The sequence below is a fragment of the Pleurodeles waltl genome, chromosome 1_2 (assembly GCF_031143425.1).
Source record: "Pleurodeles waltl isolate 20211129_DDA chromosome 1_2, aPleWal1.hap1.20221129, whole genome shotgun sequence".
In the NCBI taxonomy this organism is placed as follows: Eukaryota; Metazoa; Chordata; class Amphibia; order Caudata; family Salamandridae; genus Pleurodeles; species Pleurodeles waltl.
This window is the reverse complement of record NC_090437.1, coordinates 403,988,900-404,003,444: the sequence shown is the minus strand read 5'-3', so window position 1 is coordinate 404,003,444 and position 14,545 is coordinate 403,988,900. Positions and strand designations below refer to the sequence as shown.

General features: G+C 44.7%; 1 protein-coding gene across 1 annotated transcript in view; it reads left to right on the top strand.

Annotated features, from left to right (window-relative positions):
* ERMP1 (endoplasmic reticulum metallopeptidase 1) overlaps positions 1–14,545 on the top strand; it is a 438,183-nt gene that overhangs the window by 320,286 nt on the left and 103,352 nt on the right. The window contains exon 10 of the mRNA XM_069240202.1: positions 2,577–2,767. Within this exon, the coding sequence (XP_069096303.1) occupies positions 2,577–2,767 (191 nt within the window). The remainder of the gene's footprint in view (positions 1–2,576; positions 2,768–14,545) is intronic.

Here is a 14,545-nt window from a genome sequence, read left to right as displayed (position 1 = left end):
ATTTTTTTTTATTTTAGGCAGTTCCTGAATGTTTTCAGGTGGGATTGTGTCTAGCATTTAAAGTTTTAAAGAGTTAAAATATATTTTAGAGCTGACAGTCAAGACCGTTTGATTTTGCCAATTATAGCAAACCCTTTTCATCCATTGATCTGTTATATCATGCACGGGTTCGCTTCTGCCCACCACAGCATATATCATAAGGCAGTGGGTCAGTCCTCTTGAGCCTCCGGCTGTCTTCATCGTAACTGGCATTCAGTTTGCGCACAAAAAGAGTACGCCCGCAAAAGTAGTGCACTGGGGGTGTTAGACCAATTTGTGTTTATTTAATTATTTTTAAAAAAGTTATTTTAGTCTCAAGACCACTTACAGTGCTCCATATCCATTTCAGGCAGTACAAGCGTCGGATATTTTCAAATAGATTTTAATTCATATCATATATGACCTTTTGCCTACGTTTGCGTATACACTAGAGACCTTCTTTTAATGGACGTCCATTCTTTTGAAATATGGCGTCCCATTCATATGCATGCAACAGTGGCCGTCGTTGAATCTTTCTGTAAAACTTTATTCAAAGAGCACCTGTGCATTCACAAGCATATGGATGTACGGACAACCATCTTAAAACACTTCTGTAAAACTCAGTGACAATAACATTCAAGGACGGCCGCTGCATGTGTGCACAGATGTATATGTGAGGGTGGCTTTTTGTTACGTTTTTATAATAGATTAATAAAAACACTAAAACACAGAGCAGTGGCTTTACTAATTCGTATTTAATGGTAGCCCTCCGATTTGATGAAGTGAAATTTGTCAGGTTGCAACTTCTTCACAGGGGTAGCATGAGGTCCGGCCTCAAATGATTTTGAAACCCATGTTTGCAGATAGAGAAAAGTAGGTACACATGTACAGAATCTGATTGAGAGTGGGCTGGAGGGAAATTAATTTATGTAGAGCAGATGTACTGTCAATCAGTCACTGCACAGGATTGGCAATATGAGAGTCACATGGATATAGATAATTACATACAAGTGGACTTACACAGAGAAGTAAACTAAGTACTTGAAAAGCGAACAAATCACAAATTGAACACCCCATTCTTGTATCAGTAAAGAGTTGAAGACTCACCTCTTATTGGAAAAAAAAGCTACCTCAGTGTATTAAAAGTTCACAAATCAGCTACCTCACCCCTTGCTCATTGACTTTATTATTCTTTTCTTTTACCCTGTACAGTGCTCTACTTCCTTTTGACTAAGTTAAGGATCTAGAAATACCACATACATACCGCTCAGTTTGTGTAACTGTACACCATGTATTGCTTCTGATAGTATATTTTCACCTGTGATAATCAGTACATCCTCTTCTTGACCTGAAGTAGGCTGAAGTGACTCAAGATCTAAATTAATTCTATATACCATTAGAAGATGGTAGAATATTGCCAAAGGGGATAGTGATGAACATGTGGATCTGTTAGGGATCGGGGCGGCTACGGCTGTCAACTGCAGGCGGATATAGAGAAAGGAATTCAAGAGTATGATGATTTCTAGGCTAACTTTTTTGTTGACTGGCCAAAAAGTGGGTGTTGACAAAAGCCTGGATCAAAAGTAGATGAGCGAGTTGAAGCTCACTTGAGTGGCTACCGTGTTTAACATAAATTAGGTAAAATACTTAACTCTTTCACATATGTTTTGAATGTTCCACTTGAAGCATGTACTTTAACCCCTGAATGTCTGCTTTCCCATGATTAATGAAGCGAACCTGGGAAACAAAAACCATGGGGCTTCCTAAAACTAACTTGCAGAGTATTGCCAGGTTGTCCTGGGTGTGCGCTTGGTGAGATGTTTGATTTGGAGAAGTTTTTCTCCTGTGCAAGCTCAGTCCATGTCGTCTGCAACACATTCATCAATTTAGCACGTACTGCAAAGGAGGACATAGGTGTTTGCAATCTTACATTTTTAATTCCTCCATTTTTCGTCATGTCCCCCAGTGACTCATGTCACTGCACTGTACTGTAACATCACCAGCATACCAATACCTTCTATGACATTGACACTAGTGAGGTCCCACATTAATCTCTCTCGTAGTCCTCTATTTCAACCTTGATGTGAAGAAATTTTGTTCTTTTCAGGTGTATTTCATTACTTGAACTCCAACACGCATTTGCTCACCACTCATGTACATAGCAAACTACTGGCCTTCACGGCTACACCCCCCCTCATTATTAGACTCCCCTCTCCGACCACTCTATAATTTGCTTATCATAAACATAACATCACCCCAAAAACGTTGACAGTTTCTCAAGGTCGGACCTAACAACTTTTCCAGTACATGCATGTTTTTTAAAGTACTTGCCAACCTTTAAAGTGTATGATTTTTGTGAAAGTCAAGGTTCATGTCCCCTTTAACGGACATTTTCAATTGAGGAATTCCTGTTTGAATAGCGTTGAGGAAAACAGTTGTTCTGATTCTTTGTAGACCTGCAAAACTCATCCATATGAAATGCCAGGTTCAGTTAACGATAACAACTAGAATCTTCAAGTTGAATTTTTCTTAACTGATTCTTTTTTTCTCTTCAAAAGGTACTTCACTCAAATTTGCTCTAATGTATGCACTTGGATTGTTCGTTCCATACCTTCATATGATGTACCACGTCTGGGCGGTGTTTGAGATGTTCACCCCTATATTGGGTCGAAGTGGCACTGAAATTCCACCGGATGCCGTTCTAGCATTCCTTGTTGCTGGGTGTACAATATTGTTAACTTCATATTTTGTAAGCAAGCGTTTTTTTCTTTTTTCTGTCTGTTTTACTAATGCATAATTATAAAATCATTAAATTGTAACTTAATCTGAAATGCAGTGAGAGGGAATTACTTGATTCTGAGGGATCATTTGTAGGGTTAAACAAGGGTGTGAGTAGAAGCGTCATGTTTCAGAGAAATACTAACTTTTGTAATTATCTCCCAAAAACGTCTTCCACATTCCACCGTCATAAAACCACAACCCTTTGTCAAGGTAAAAACGATAGTATTGGCCACTGCAAGGAAGCACCATGCCTAATATTGGTTTCCTCAGCCAGCAGTCCTTTTAACTCACTTGCGATCTTCCTACTTCACCTCAGTGATACAACTTAGCAGACTGCAAAATTTGAGTTTTTTTTTTTTTTTTTTTTCCTGTGTTTTGATTTCTTTGGCTTGGCGCTGGGTTCTAGGTAGTCTAACATTTTGGCTGGAAAAGATCTCCTAATCTAACACATAAGCCTCGTTTGAGGAAATGTATATTCAATCTTGCTGATCTGACAGTTTCCCTTGAGTCATTTGAAAACATGTTGCTGGTCTCCACCTTAATAACATATTTTGTGATAAAGTTATGTGGATTTGAAAGGTCCAAACTAAACAGGTTATTCCCGGTTTTTCAAATCGGAATCCTATTAAAACAATAGGAGGGCTAGCAGTTGATATTGTGTGGTGCTGATACTGCCGAAGTTGGCATAGAAAGATATTTGAGTTTGAAATTGAAATGGGATATTCATTAAACTTTTAAACCACTTACATTTTCTACATGTAGACTCTCTAAGGCAGTGACAAATTGAATTAAAGTGCAAGTTAAATTGTTTTCCATAATGATACTTCAAAGAGTCAATCACTAAATACGGACTACGACAGGCTTTTATGAAGCTGAAAAAATCCCTGTGCTACTAAAGGGTGCAAAGTTACTAGCAAAGAAGAGCACCATTCAGTATTGTTCCCTACATTAATTAAAAGATAAAGGTGTGGACTGTTTATTTTCATATCCACAAGAAGCACTACATTTTGTGCCTGATTATTGACTTGTGAATCATGCCCACACTGCCAAGTTGAAAATGACACTGTTGTAGAACGTCAGTCTCATCTGTTACAGGAAGATTTCCGGGTGACGATTAACCAGAAAGACACTTAAATATATATGTCATTGTACAGAAAATGCTTTCTGGGTGGTGGAAAGCATCATCAGTTCTTAATGCTATCAATGTGTATACAGCCTGCTGCAAGAATGTATACCAAACTTGTCGGTCGTGGCAATACATTTATAGTCTAAAGCCATGCCTGCGCATCCGTACCTTCGTGTTTGGTTGTTGACTGCGAGTTTACGTCTGCAGTGCCTAAAGAGCAAAATAAGGTGGTTTCAGATACTGTACTTTTAAGCTTTTCTCTCAGTTTTCAGATTTTACGTCCACACCCCAGGCAACGGAACCAATTTTTGGAGAGTAATAATGACTGAGAATGATAGCGATGTGACCACTTTCAGTTTTCTGGCATTTTAGAACACTTCACTTTTTTATCAGATGTCTCAGCCCACGGCCATGAGAACTGTAAAGAAATTGATGAAAATGATTGTCGGAAGCTGTAGGAGGCTGGCCTGGTTTGTAGTAGGTACCTAAGGTACTTACACCTTATACCAAGTCCAGTTATCCCTTATTAGTAAAATGTAGGCAGTGTTTTAGCAGCTTAAGCTGCCTAGAGGTAGTTGTAGCAGAGCAGCTTAGGCTCAACTAGGAGACATGCAAAGCTCCGGCAAAACCACTATAGTTACACAGTACTTACACACAATAAAAGACAATACTTGGTGTTACCAAAACTAAAGGTACTTTATTTTAGTGACACAATGCCAAAAATATTTTAGAGGCAATACACCTCCTGGAGGTATTATACACAATATATCCACTGGTAACCAAAACTAGGTAAGTAAACAGTCATAGAATAGTGTAAACAGTAGAAAATACAATAGATTGCAATGGTCCTAAGGGCAACAAACTATATACTAAAATAGTGGAATGTGAATGACGAATTCCCCCCTAGGCAAGTGTAGTGTGTAGAGGGGCGCTAGGAGTGTAAGAAAACGCCAACGGTAAGTAAAGTACTCGAGCCCAGGAAAGCAGGAGTAAAGTACAGCAAATTTCCTCAGAATACACTACAAGTCGTGATAAAGGATTTTGCAAGGCTGCAAGCAACAACCAATGTATTCCTGGACCAGAAGTCCTGTGGAGAGAGGAGACCAAGTCCAGAAGTTGAAGAGTCCAGGAAGGACAGGAGCCCCTGCCAACCTAGAAGGTGGTACAAAAGTGGATTCTCCGGTTAGAAGAGCACCAAAGAAGATGGCTGTTGGTTCCTGCGTGGTGCAGGGTGTGTCCCACGTCGAGTTGTTGGATGCAGGCTGTTTGCATCGCTGGAGTCCGCCAAAAAGCCTTGGTTCAAGCATGTATGTGGTTTGTGTCGAAAAGGAGCTACCTGGATTCAGGAGGGACCTAGGGGTGTCAGCTGGGACTGAGGAGGCAGAGGGGGCTCTCAGCTCTTCAGAGAGCCCTCAGAAGACCAGGCAGCACCCATGAGAGACCCAGAATACGGGAACAAAGAAGATGTAAAGTGCAGTCGTTGCAGCACTACACTGGAAAGTCCCACGCCGCCGGAGAACAACTCGGGGAGCTCTGCGCCGCAGGATGGAGTGCTGGGGACCAAGGTTACACTGTGCACGAAGCATTCTTGGAAGAAGTACACAGAAGCCCAAGGAGCTGCAGAAGATGCGGTGCACAGGGGTACTGTCGCAGCACAGGGAGGCAAGCTCTTACCCCACCAAATTTGGACAGCTGGACCTTTGGACAGTCTGGGTCACTTCGGTCCGCCACCTGTGTTCCAGGGAGCACGTTTATTGTCAGGAGAGGAGTCCCAGAGTACCGGTTGTCGTCGCAGAAGGGTGCTTGCAGAAGCAGGGAAGTGACTGTCACTCCACAGGAGATTCCTTCGGTTCTTCTGGTGCAGGGTGAAGACAGGCAGTCCTCTGAGCGTGCACACCTTGGAAACTGTTGCAAATGCTGGCTGGAGCTGAAGTTGCAGGTCACAGGAGTCGTCCTGGATACTTTGTTGCAGTTACAGCGGTTCCTGGAGCAGTCTGCGGTTGATCCAACAGTCAGAAGCAGAGGAGTCCTGGAGGAATCTTGCAAACCGAATCTGAGGAAACACCCAGAGGAGACCCTAAATAGTCCTGAGAGGCGGATTAGCTACCTACCAAGGTATGCACCTATCACAAGATGTCTCTGACATCACCTGCTGGCACTGTCCACTCCGAGGTCTCCAGAGGGTCCCCACACCTTGGAAAACAAGATGGCCAATGCCAGACACGCTCTGGAGGAGCTCTGGTCACCACCCCTGGGGTGGTGATGAATAAGGGAGTGTTCATTCCCTTTTCCTTTGTCCGGTTTCGCGCCAGAGCAGGGACTGTGGGGTCCTTGAACCAGTGTAGACTGGATTATGCAAGGAGAGCACTGTTTGTGCCCTTCAAAGCATTTCCACAGGCTTTGGGAGGCTAACCCTCCCAAGCCTGTAACACCTATTTCCAAAGGGAGAGGGTGTAACACCCTCCTCCCAAAGGGAATGCATTGTTCTGCCTTCCTGGGATGGAGATGGTCAGTCACCAGGAGGGCAGAAACCTGTCTGTGAGGTGGCAGCTGGGGCTGCAGTGGAAACCTCAGAGAGCTGGTTTTGCAATACTGGGGGTCCATGGTGGAGTCCCCAGGGTGCATGGGATTGGCCCCCCATTACAGGATTTGGATTGGGGGGGACAATTCCATGATCTTAGACACCTCACATGGCCATATTCGGAGTTACCATTGGGAAGCTACATATATGTATTGACATATATATAGTGCACGCTTATAATGGTATCCCCTACTCACGAAGTCTGGGGAATTGGCCCTAGACAAAGTGGGGGCACCTTTGCTAGTGCAAAGGTGCCCTCAAACATAGTAACTTTGCACCTAGCCTTCAGTAAATGAAGGTTAGACATATGGGTGACTTAGAAGTTACATTAGTGCAGTGAAAATGGCTGTGAAAGTGTGTGCACTATTGCACTCAGGCTGCAGTGGCAGTTCTGATGGAAGGTTGGTATGAGTTCCTTATGGATTGAAAAAGAAATGCTGCAGCCCATAAGGATCTCCTGGAACCCCAAATGCCCTGGGTACCTAGATACCATGTACTAGGGACTTATAAGGGGGGTCCAGTGTGCCAATCAGAATTGAAATATGGAGTTCTGGTTAGCAGAACTTCAGTGACACAGTTAAGCATACGGACAAACACATAAACACATAAGCCACAAACTATGAGCACTGTGGTCCTGGCTAGCAGGATCACAGTGAGACAGGCGAAACACACTGACAACAGGCAGAAATTGGGGGTAACATGCCAAGAAAGATGGTACTTTCTTATAGAAGCTGGCTCTGTGTATATACTATACCAAAGTAAGGTGTAGTGGGCACAGAGTCCTTTGAATCCCCAGAGGCTTTACAGAGGCTAAAGTAAATAATGCTAATGCTCTCTTTTGTGGTAGTGTGGTTGAGCATTTAGGCTTAGGTAGTGCTAAGCAGTTGTTGTGCACACACAGCCAAGAAATGAGGTACACACTCAATGACTAGCTCCAGGCCAAAATGTGTGTATCAAAAAATATACGATTTCAAGCATGTATCAATTTCAAGTATCAAATGCACTTTGTTTGGAACTCACAGATAAAACAGTTGCCTGGTAAGTAACACTTTTCTGTTTCAAAAGTAGACAGTGCAATTTTCATAGAAAGCAAAGCAGTCCTATGGGAGGAAAAGTAACTACACAGTTTGCAGGTAAGTACTCGATTTACAATCCCAGTCTTCGGGGGTTAGGGTATCCACAGAGCAAATTCTAGGAAGACACCAAGAGTGCACCACCAGCAACACGGAGCCAGCCCAGTGCAGAGGTCAAAGTTGGTGTCAGGCACCCAGTGGAATCCTGTGGAGGCTGGGGGCACTTAGAAAGAGACAGCTTCTAGGTAAGTACCATGACTTCAAGGCACAGACCTGGGGGGGGGCTTTAAATCAGCACCCGGGTTGGCGGGGGAGGGGGGGCCACAGGTCAGCACCAAACACACCACCTCAGCGGCACGTGGGCGGCTGGGTGCAGGGTGCATACACGGCATTGGGCGCCCAATGCTTTTCAATGAAGGAATCCTGTGGGTCACAGAGGCTGAAGGCTTGGTCCAAGGAGTCGGCTGAAGAAGACCAACGGCTGAACAGGTAAGTAGAGAGCCCATTGGACTTTGCTGGACCGTCGGTTGGGTTCGCCAAGCCAGGGGGCTTCGGGTGCAGTGGTACCTTTAAGCGCTGGGAAATCTTCACCGGAGCCAGTTGTGGTAAGGGGGGGGTCCTCTGGCTTTATGCTGCTGGTGCCCTCATGTTGGTCAGGAGGGGTCAACCCAGGGTGGACTTGAGGTTTGAATCGCCAGGGGACCTTATCTGGACCGGTAGACCACCTGGGCTCAAGCCGTGGCTGTTGGGTGCAGAGTGGGCCGTACACCAAGAGTGCACCACCAGCAACACGGAGCCAGCCCAGTGCAGAGGTCAAAGTTGGTGTCAGGCACCCAGTGGAATCCTGTGGAGGCTGGGGGCACTTAGAAAGAGACAGCTTCTAGGTAAGTACCATGACTTCAAGGCACAGACCTGGGGGGAGGCTTTAAATCAGCACCCGGGTTGGCGGGGGAGGGGGGGCCACAGGTCAGCACCAAACACACCACCTCAGCGGCACGTGGGCGGCTGGGTGCAGGGTGCATACACGGCATTGGGCGCCCAATGCTTTTCAATGAAGGAATCCTGTGGGTCACAGAGGCTGAAGGCTTGGTCCAAGGAGTCGGCTGAAGAAGACCAACGGCTGAACAGGTAAGTAGAGAGCCCATTGGACTTTGCTGGACCGTCGGTTGGGTTCGCCAAGCCAGGGGGCTTCGGGTGCAGTGGTACCTTTAAGCGCTGGGAAATCTTCACCGGAGCCAGTTGTGGTAAGGGGGGGGTCCTCTGGCTTTATGCTGCTGGTGCCCTCATGTTGGTCAGGAGGGGTCAACCCAGGGTGGACTTGAGGTTTGAATCGCCTGGGGACCTTATCTGGACCGGTAGACCACCTGGGCTCAAGCCGTGGCTGTTTGGTGCAGAGTGGGCCGTACTTACGGATCCAGAAGGGTCTGGAGTTCTTCTTGGGGGTTTCTTTGTGGACAGGGCCTCTGGAGATTTTTGTCCTTGGGTAGGCAGGCAATCCTCTGGGGGCTTGTGGGGGTCGCTGGTCCTGCAGGATGTGTCACCTTTTTGTAGCAGAAGTCTTGAAGCTGCAGACAGGCCGGTAGGGCTGGGCCAAGTCAGTTGTCATCTGGAGTCTTCTCTGCTGGTGCAGCTCTTCAGGCTTTGGCCCGAGAGCTCAAGGCCTCTCACCCCATGGGGTTCTGAAACTCATCTGGTAGTGGCAAGCTACACCCTAGAGAGTTGGGTGAATTTCAGGGGGCATCTCTCAGATGCCCTCTGTGTGAATTGTACAATAAATCCAACACTGGCATCAGTGTGGGTTTATTGAGCCGAGACGTTTGATACCAAACTTCCCAGCAATCAGTGAAGCCACCATGGAACTGTGGAGCTCGTAATGACAAACTCCCGGCCCTTTTACTTAATATGGCTTCACTGCACTTACAGGGTCTAAGAATGGACTTAAACACTGTAGGGCATATTGCTCATGCAGTTATGCCCTCCTCTGTGGTATAGTACACCCCGCCCTAGGGCTGCAAGGCCTGCTAGAGAGGTGACTTACCTATACCACAGGCAGTAGTTTGTGGGCTTGGCACCCAGAGAGGGATGCCATGTCACCTTCATCTTTTTCTCCCCACCAACAAACACAATCTGCAATGGCAGTATGCATGTGTTTGGTGAATGGTCCCTTGGTACCACTGGTACATTTTACAAGGGACTTAGCTGTGTGCCAGAGGTGTGGCAATTGTGGAAGCAATGGTAAAGTTTAGGGAAAGAACACAGGTGCTTGGGCCTGGTTAGTAGGATACCAGTATCCCAGCACACACTCAGTCAAGTTAGCATCAGATACCAGGTAAAAAATGTGTGTGTGGCAGGGCGGGGGGTGAAATAATCACGCCCAAAGGGGCACTTGCCTACAATTATATGTTAAGGCAGTGGTTCTTATTGGATCCGGGGACCCCCGCTAAATCATTATTGAAATTTAGGACTCCCCAACTGAGACATTATTGGAATCTGGGGACCCTGCCCCAAGCAGTTTTCTTAATTTGTACTGCAAAACAATCCACAGATATACACATACAAGCATTTATCGAACAAATACAAAAATGATAAAATGTCTTATTTAATTCACAAATATAAAAAGAAATGCAATTTTAATAGGAAGGGTTGAGCTTTTCTGAATTAAACTGAGACCACCCTTTGTCCATATTACATATACTGTTTGATGCACTTGCACTGCTCCAGTTAAATTGAAGATATCAATTCAGTCTTTAGCCTCCATGAAAGGGAATGCCTCTTTTTGCGTTATCACCCCCCAAGGTTTTGGACTGATGCTGTTGGTTTTTAGTCTCGGAGTGCACCGAAGCCCGCTAACCATACCTTAATGCCAGTGTTCTAACCCCTCATAAAGTGTATGTTGAATTGGTTACCCCAGTTGGCATAAGCTGACGTATTTATAAGTCCCTAGTATATGGTACCAAGGGTAACCAGGGCATGTAAGACAGTGTGTCTCTTCAGGGCAGCAGAACTGTTTGTGCCACCCTCTGTGGGACAAAGTACAAAATAGATCCTAGCCTGCTACTGTAGCCTGGAAAAGCAGTATTAAACTACTAATTAGACTGCCATATAAACCAATATCAAAGCCCCCACTTTCCTTAACAATATACGTAAGTCTATATTAAGGAAAGCCTATGATATACTTTTAATCTGTCCTGACAGCAACACTTCCACATTATCGTTTCACTGTGGAAAAGTTAATTGCCTCATTGGCTAATTCAGAGTTGCCAGCTGATACCTCAGCCTGGCTAACTTGCTACTAAAATGGATACTTCACGGTAATAAATTATGGTATTAAACCCGATTTGATGCCCAAGCTCAATTTAATGTCCCTTTTAAGGAAGAGCAACTTTTAGAAAGTTGTCACTCTGTAGCCCAGTTTGTCCAGTGGCCTCATATGGGTGCTTGGCCATCAGCCATCTTTCTACCCTCCTGGGGAGTAGTGTGAACAACTCCCGGGCTTAGTAATAATGGTAGCCTGCTACAGAGAGAGGTGTTACCTCCCCCTTTCTAAAAGCCCCTTAGAGGTTGACACATTAAATGTGTGCTTCAAAGACAAAGCCGCCTTTTGTTGGCAAATGATAATGATACTGCTGGAACATTGTCCCTTTGTTCAGGTAGACAGGCTGTCGGTGGGAACAGAGAGGGGAGACTAGTGCCCAAACCAGTTTTCCCGTGGGCATGTAGCCCTCAGGTAGCCACACCTCTAGGTTGGGTCACCAAGCTCCCAAAATCCAAGGAAGGGGCCAGACATTTTTAGTGTGGGCAAAATAACTCACCCTAGGATTGCTAGATGCCGTACATAGCTCAGTAACCACAGGGTAGGAGGGATCCACGTAGCCCATTGGCTGGTGACTTCATCATCATCCCCAAAGGGCACTTTCTGTGCATGGATATGGCACCTCTGGCACCCTGAAACTCAGATCACTGGAACTGGAGAATGGCCTGAAGGACTGCCCCGCTGACCCCTGGATCTGGCAAAAGAGGCGGCACTGTCGGCTGGACTGCACCTGCCACACCGTGGGCTAGCAAAGAGAGGACTGTGCATGTGGCTCCTCTTTCGAGGAAAAGACACCTCTGTGTCCCAGAGCAAAGAAGTCACTCCAAGGGTCAGTCAGCTGACTGCATGGAACAAGCACCAGGGCCATCAAAGCTGAAGAAGCCCCAGCCAGCAAGTTGGTAGCCACATTCCTGGAATTGTCACTGATTGCTGGTGGACACCCCGAGTGTCCGATCTTCGATGGCCAAAGGTTGCACCCGAGTCAGCTAGACCCAGGATTCCAGATTTGTCACCTCCAAAGGACACAAGCCTCGACCTAAGGGTACAACTGGACCCACTGTTTACGGAGACCAGTAGCACAGCAGTAGTGGGCCTTATAATGGCTCAAAAGGAATTCAAGGGACCCCAACTTCTGTGTCTAAAGTCACTACACCTCACCCAGGGACTGAGGAATAACTGTAAGGACACCCCTGTTGACCACAAAGCACCCACAGCATCCTTACGCATCCTGTCTCCTTGACAGTGTTTTTTTCTGAATGCAAAAAAAGGGGGCAAAGTCACTTCTCCACTTCTTCAGGCTCTAACTATTTTACATTGGGTTATTAAGTACAAAGTTTAGTATCCTAACTTGATCCTGGAGACCTCAGAGTCTTTGGGCATATTCACCCATGAGACCGTGGACAGCCAGTTCTAGAAGACATTTCCTCGGATTGACATCTCATGGAGGTATTTGTTTGCAAAAAAAAAAAATGAAAAAATGTATACAGTACTTCCTGTACTGGTATGCAGGGACATTGCCCTAATTTCTTTCCACAATTGGTTCGAAAAATCACACTAACTCATTTGACATCCATTCTTTTCAGTCAGACAGCCATCGTTCATACACCTTAAGCAAATCACACGCACATTACAGGTCATGATGAGTTCACCCACAATTTTGCAGAGACCAGGCCAGGCACCATGGCCCAAGTCTGACCGATTTGCGGCATTCCTCTTCAACTCTTAGTGCTATGTATTTAAACCTCCCATTAGGCGTTTTGAATTTGTTAGAGAGACCAAAAAGCCTAAAAAGGAGAACATGCTATTCAGCAAATTGGAAGAGGGTTGTTGCTTGGCGTCAGGAGCATACAGCTCCATTTTTAGTCCCAAGACCAGATGTTTCACAATACTTGTTATATTTGTTTGTTGCAAACTTGTTATCCATCCATTAATGTTCAATTAATGGCTTCAGTGACCTACCTGAAACGTAGAGATACTCCGTTGCTATAAAACGCAATATGGCGAGTCATATATGTTTCTTTATAGGTACTTAAGAATGCTCACCAACTACAGAGCCTCTTAGAAGAAATGTGGGACCATATTAGTTTACTTGTTTAAATTAATTCTACCTCCTTTTTGTGGGGATGCATAGTTGCACACTCGGACACTTTAATTTGAAGGTTGGTTTTCCCATTGCAGATACCTCATCAACTAGAGTAAGCGCTATAAAGTCACTGGCTTTGCAAAAGCCATTTATACAGATGCACAAAGCAGAACTGTCTTGCATACTGAAGCCAAGGTTTGGGTCCATGTATTATGTCAAGCTGTACAATTAACATCCTAAAGGTCTCTGCTACAAACACGCTCACAGGGCCCATATGAAAGCTTGCCACACTCTGTTTGACCTATCTGGACATATGCCAAATCCTCAGAAAGTAGTCTGAGTAGATGATGAAAAACTGGTTCTGTCTGATGAATCTGGGTAGCCAGGCCATGCTATACACAGCAACTGTGATAAACTATTGGATATATATGAAACTTTAACCTTAAATAACTCTGGTAATCACCAGTTTGCCTAGACCTCATAAGTAACCTAGAGAAAGCGTAAAGCAACCCCATCAGTTTAAGGATACTTACATAATCTTATTCGAATTCACCAACCAATTTACTGCACATGTTGAAAATTGACAAAATGTATGCTGTCTCAGATACTAAAGCGTCAGAAGTTCAGAAGGAGAAACCCTGAACAATTCTCCTGTAGCCTTATACCAACACTCCCCCAAACGCAATCTTTACAGAGCAACGGTGTTTCCCTGGGGCTCCAAAATGTGACTAAAAATACAATGAACAGTCACTAAAAAACCCTTTAACCAAGTCTGGCACAAAGTCCTGGGAGATTTTGACCCGAATTCAAGAAGTCCATACTAATGTCTCGACCAGAACTACTGGTCTATTATTCCTATCATCACACAGTAAGGAAAAACGAGAACCAATCTCCTTTTCCATCTGGCGGACACCTAGACCTGGAAACAAACTTTCAACAACCCACTCAAAATCACTGGAATGAAAGTAAACTTAGGGTGTGAGATTAAAATCCCAATGTAAAAATGGTTTCAAGAGGGATTTTGTCATCAGTCTATACGACACAAGTACTGTCATTATTCAAGCAGGCCAAAAAGCTCTCCTTACTTGAATCCTTTTAGCACAACTTGGAACCATAGAGGCAAACTATGAGGAGAACTCACAAGGCTCCTTGACTCTGCTCATAATAATATATAACATAATAAACCATGATGCCACCTTTATACCAGTGAACAGCAGCAAAACAAAACATACTGGACTATGAGAAATGTGCCATTGCAGAAATCACAGACACCTGGCTCATCTGATGCACTTGAACTTCTTGGACACCCTACTTTCACTTCTACAAAAGCTTGTTTGAAAAGTAGAACTGGCAACAGAGGAGTAGTAAGAATGGCCATCATTTACTATGAGTCAATGATGTGCCAGGAGATAGAAAAGCCTTCCTTATATTTAACAACTCGCTTCTATGTGCCCCAACATATCCATTACCTTAACTCTGATATATCGAAAATCAGTTTTTTCCGTATCTTGAAAAAGCCACTTAATATGAGATTCAAGTGTGTGGGTATACAGTCCGAGTGATAACCAAG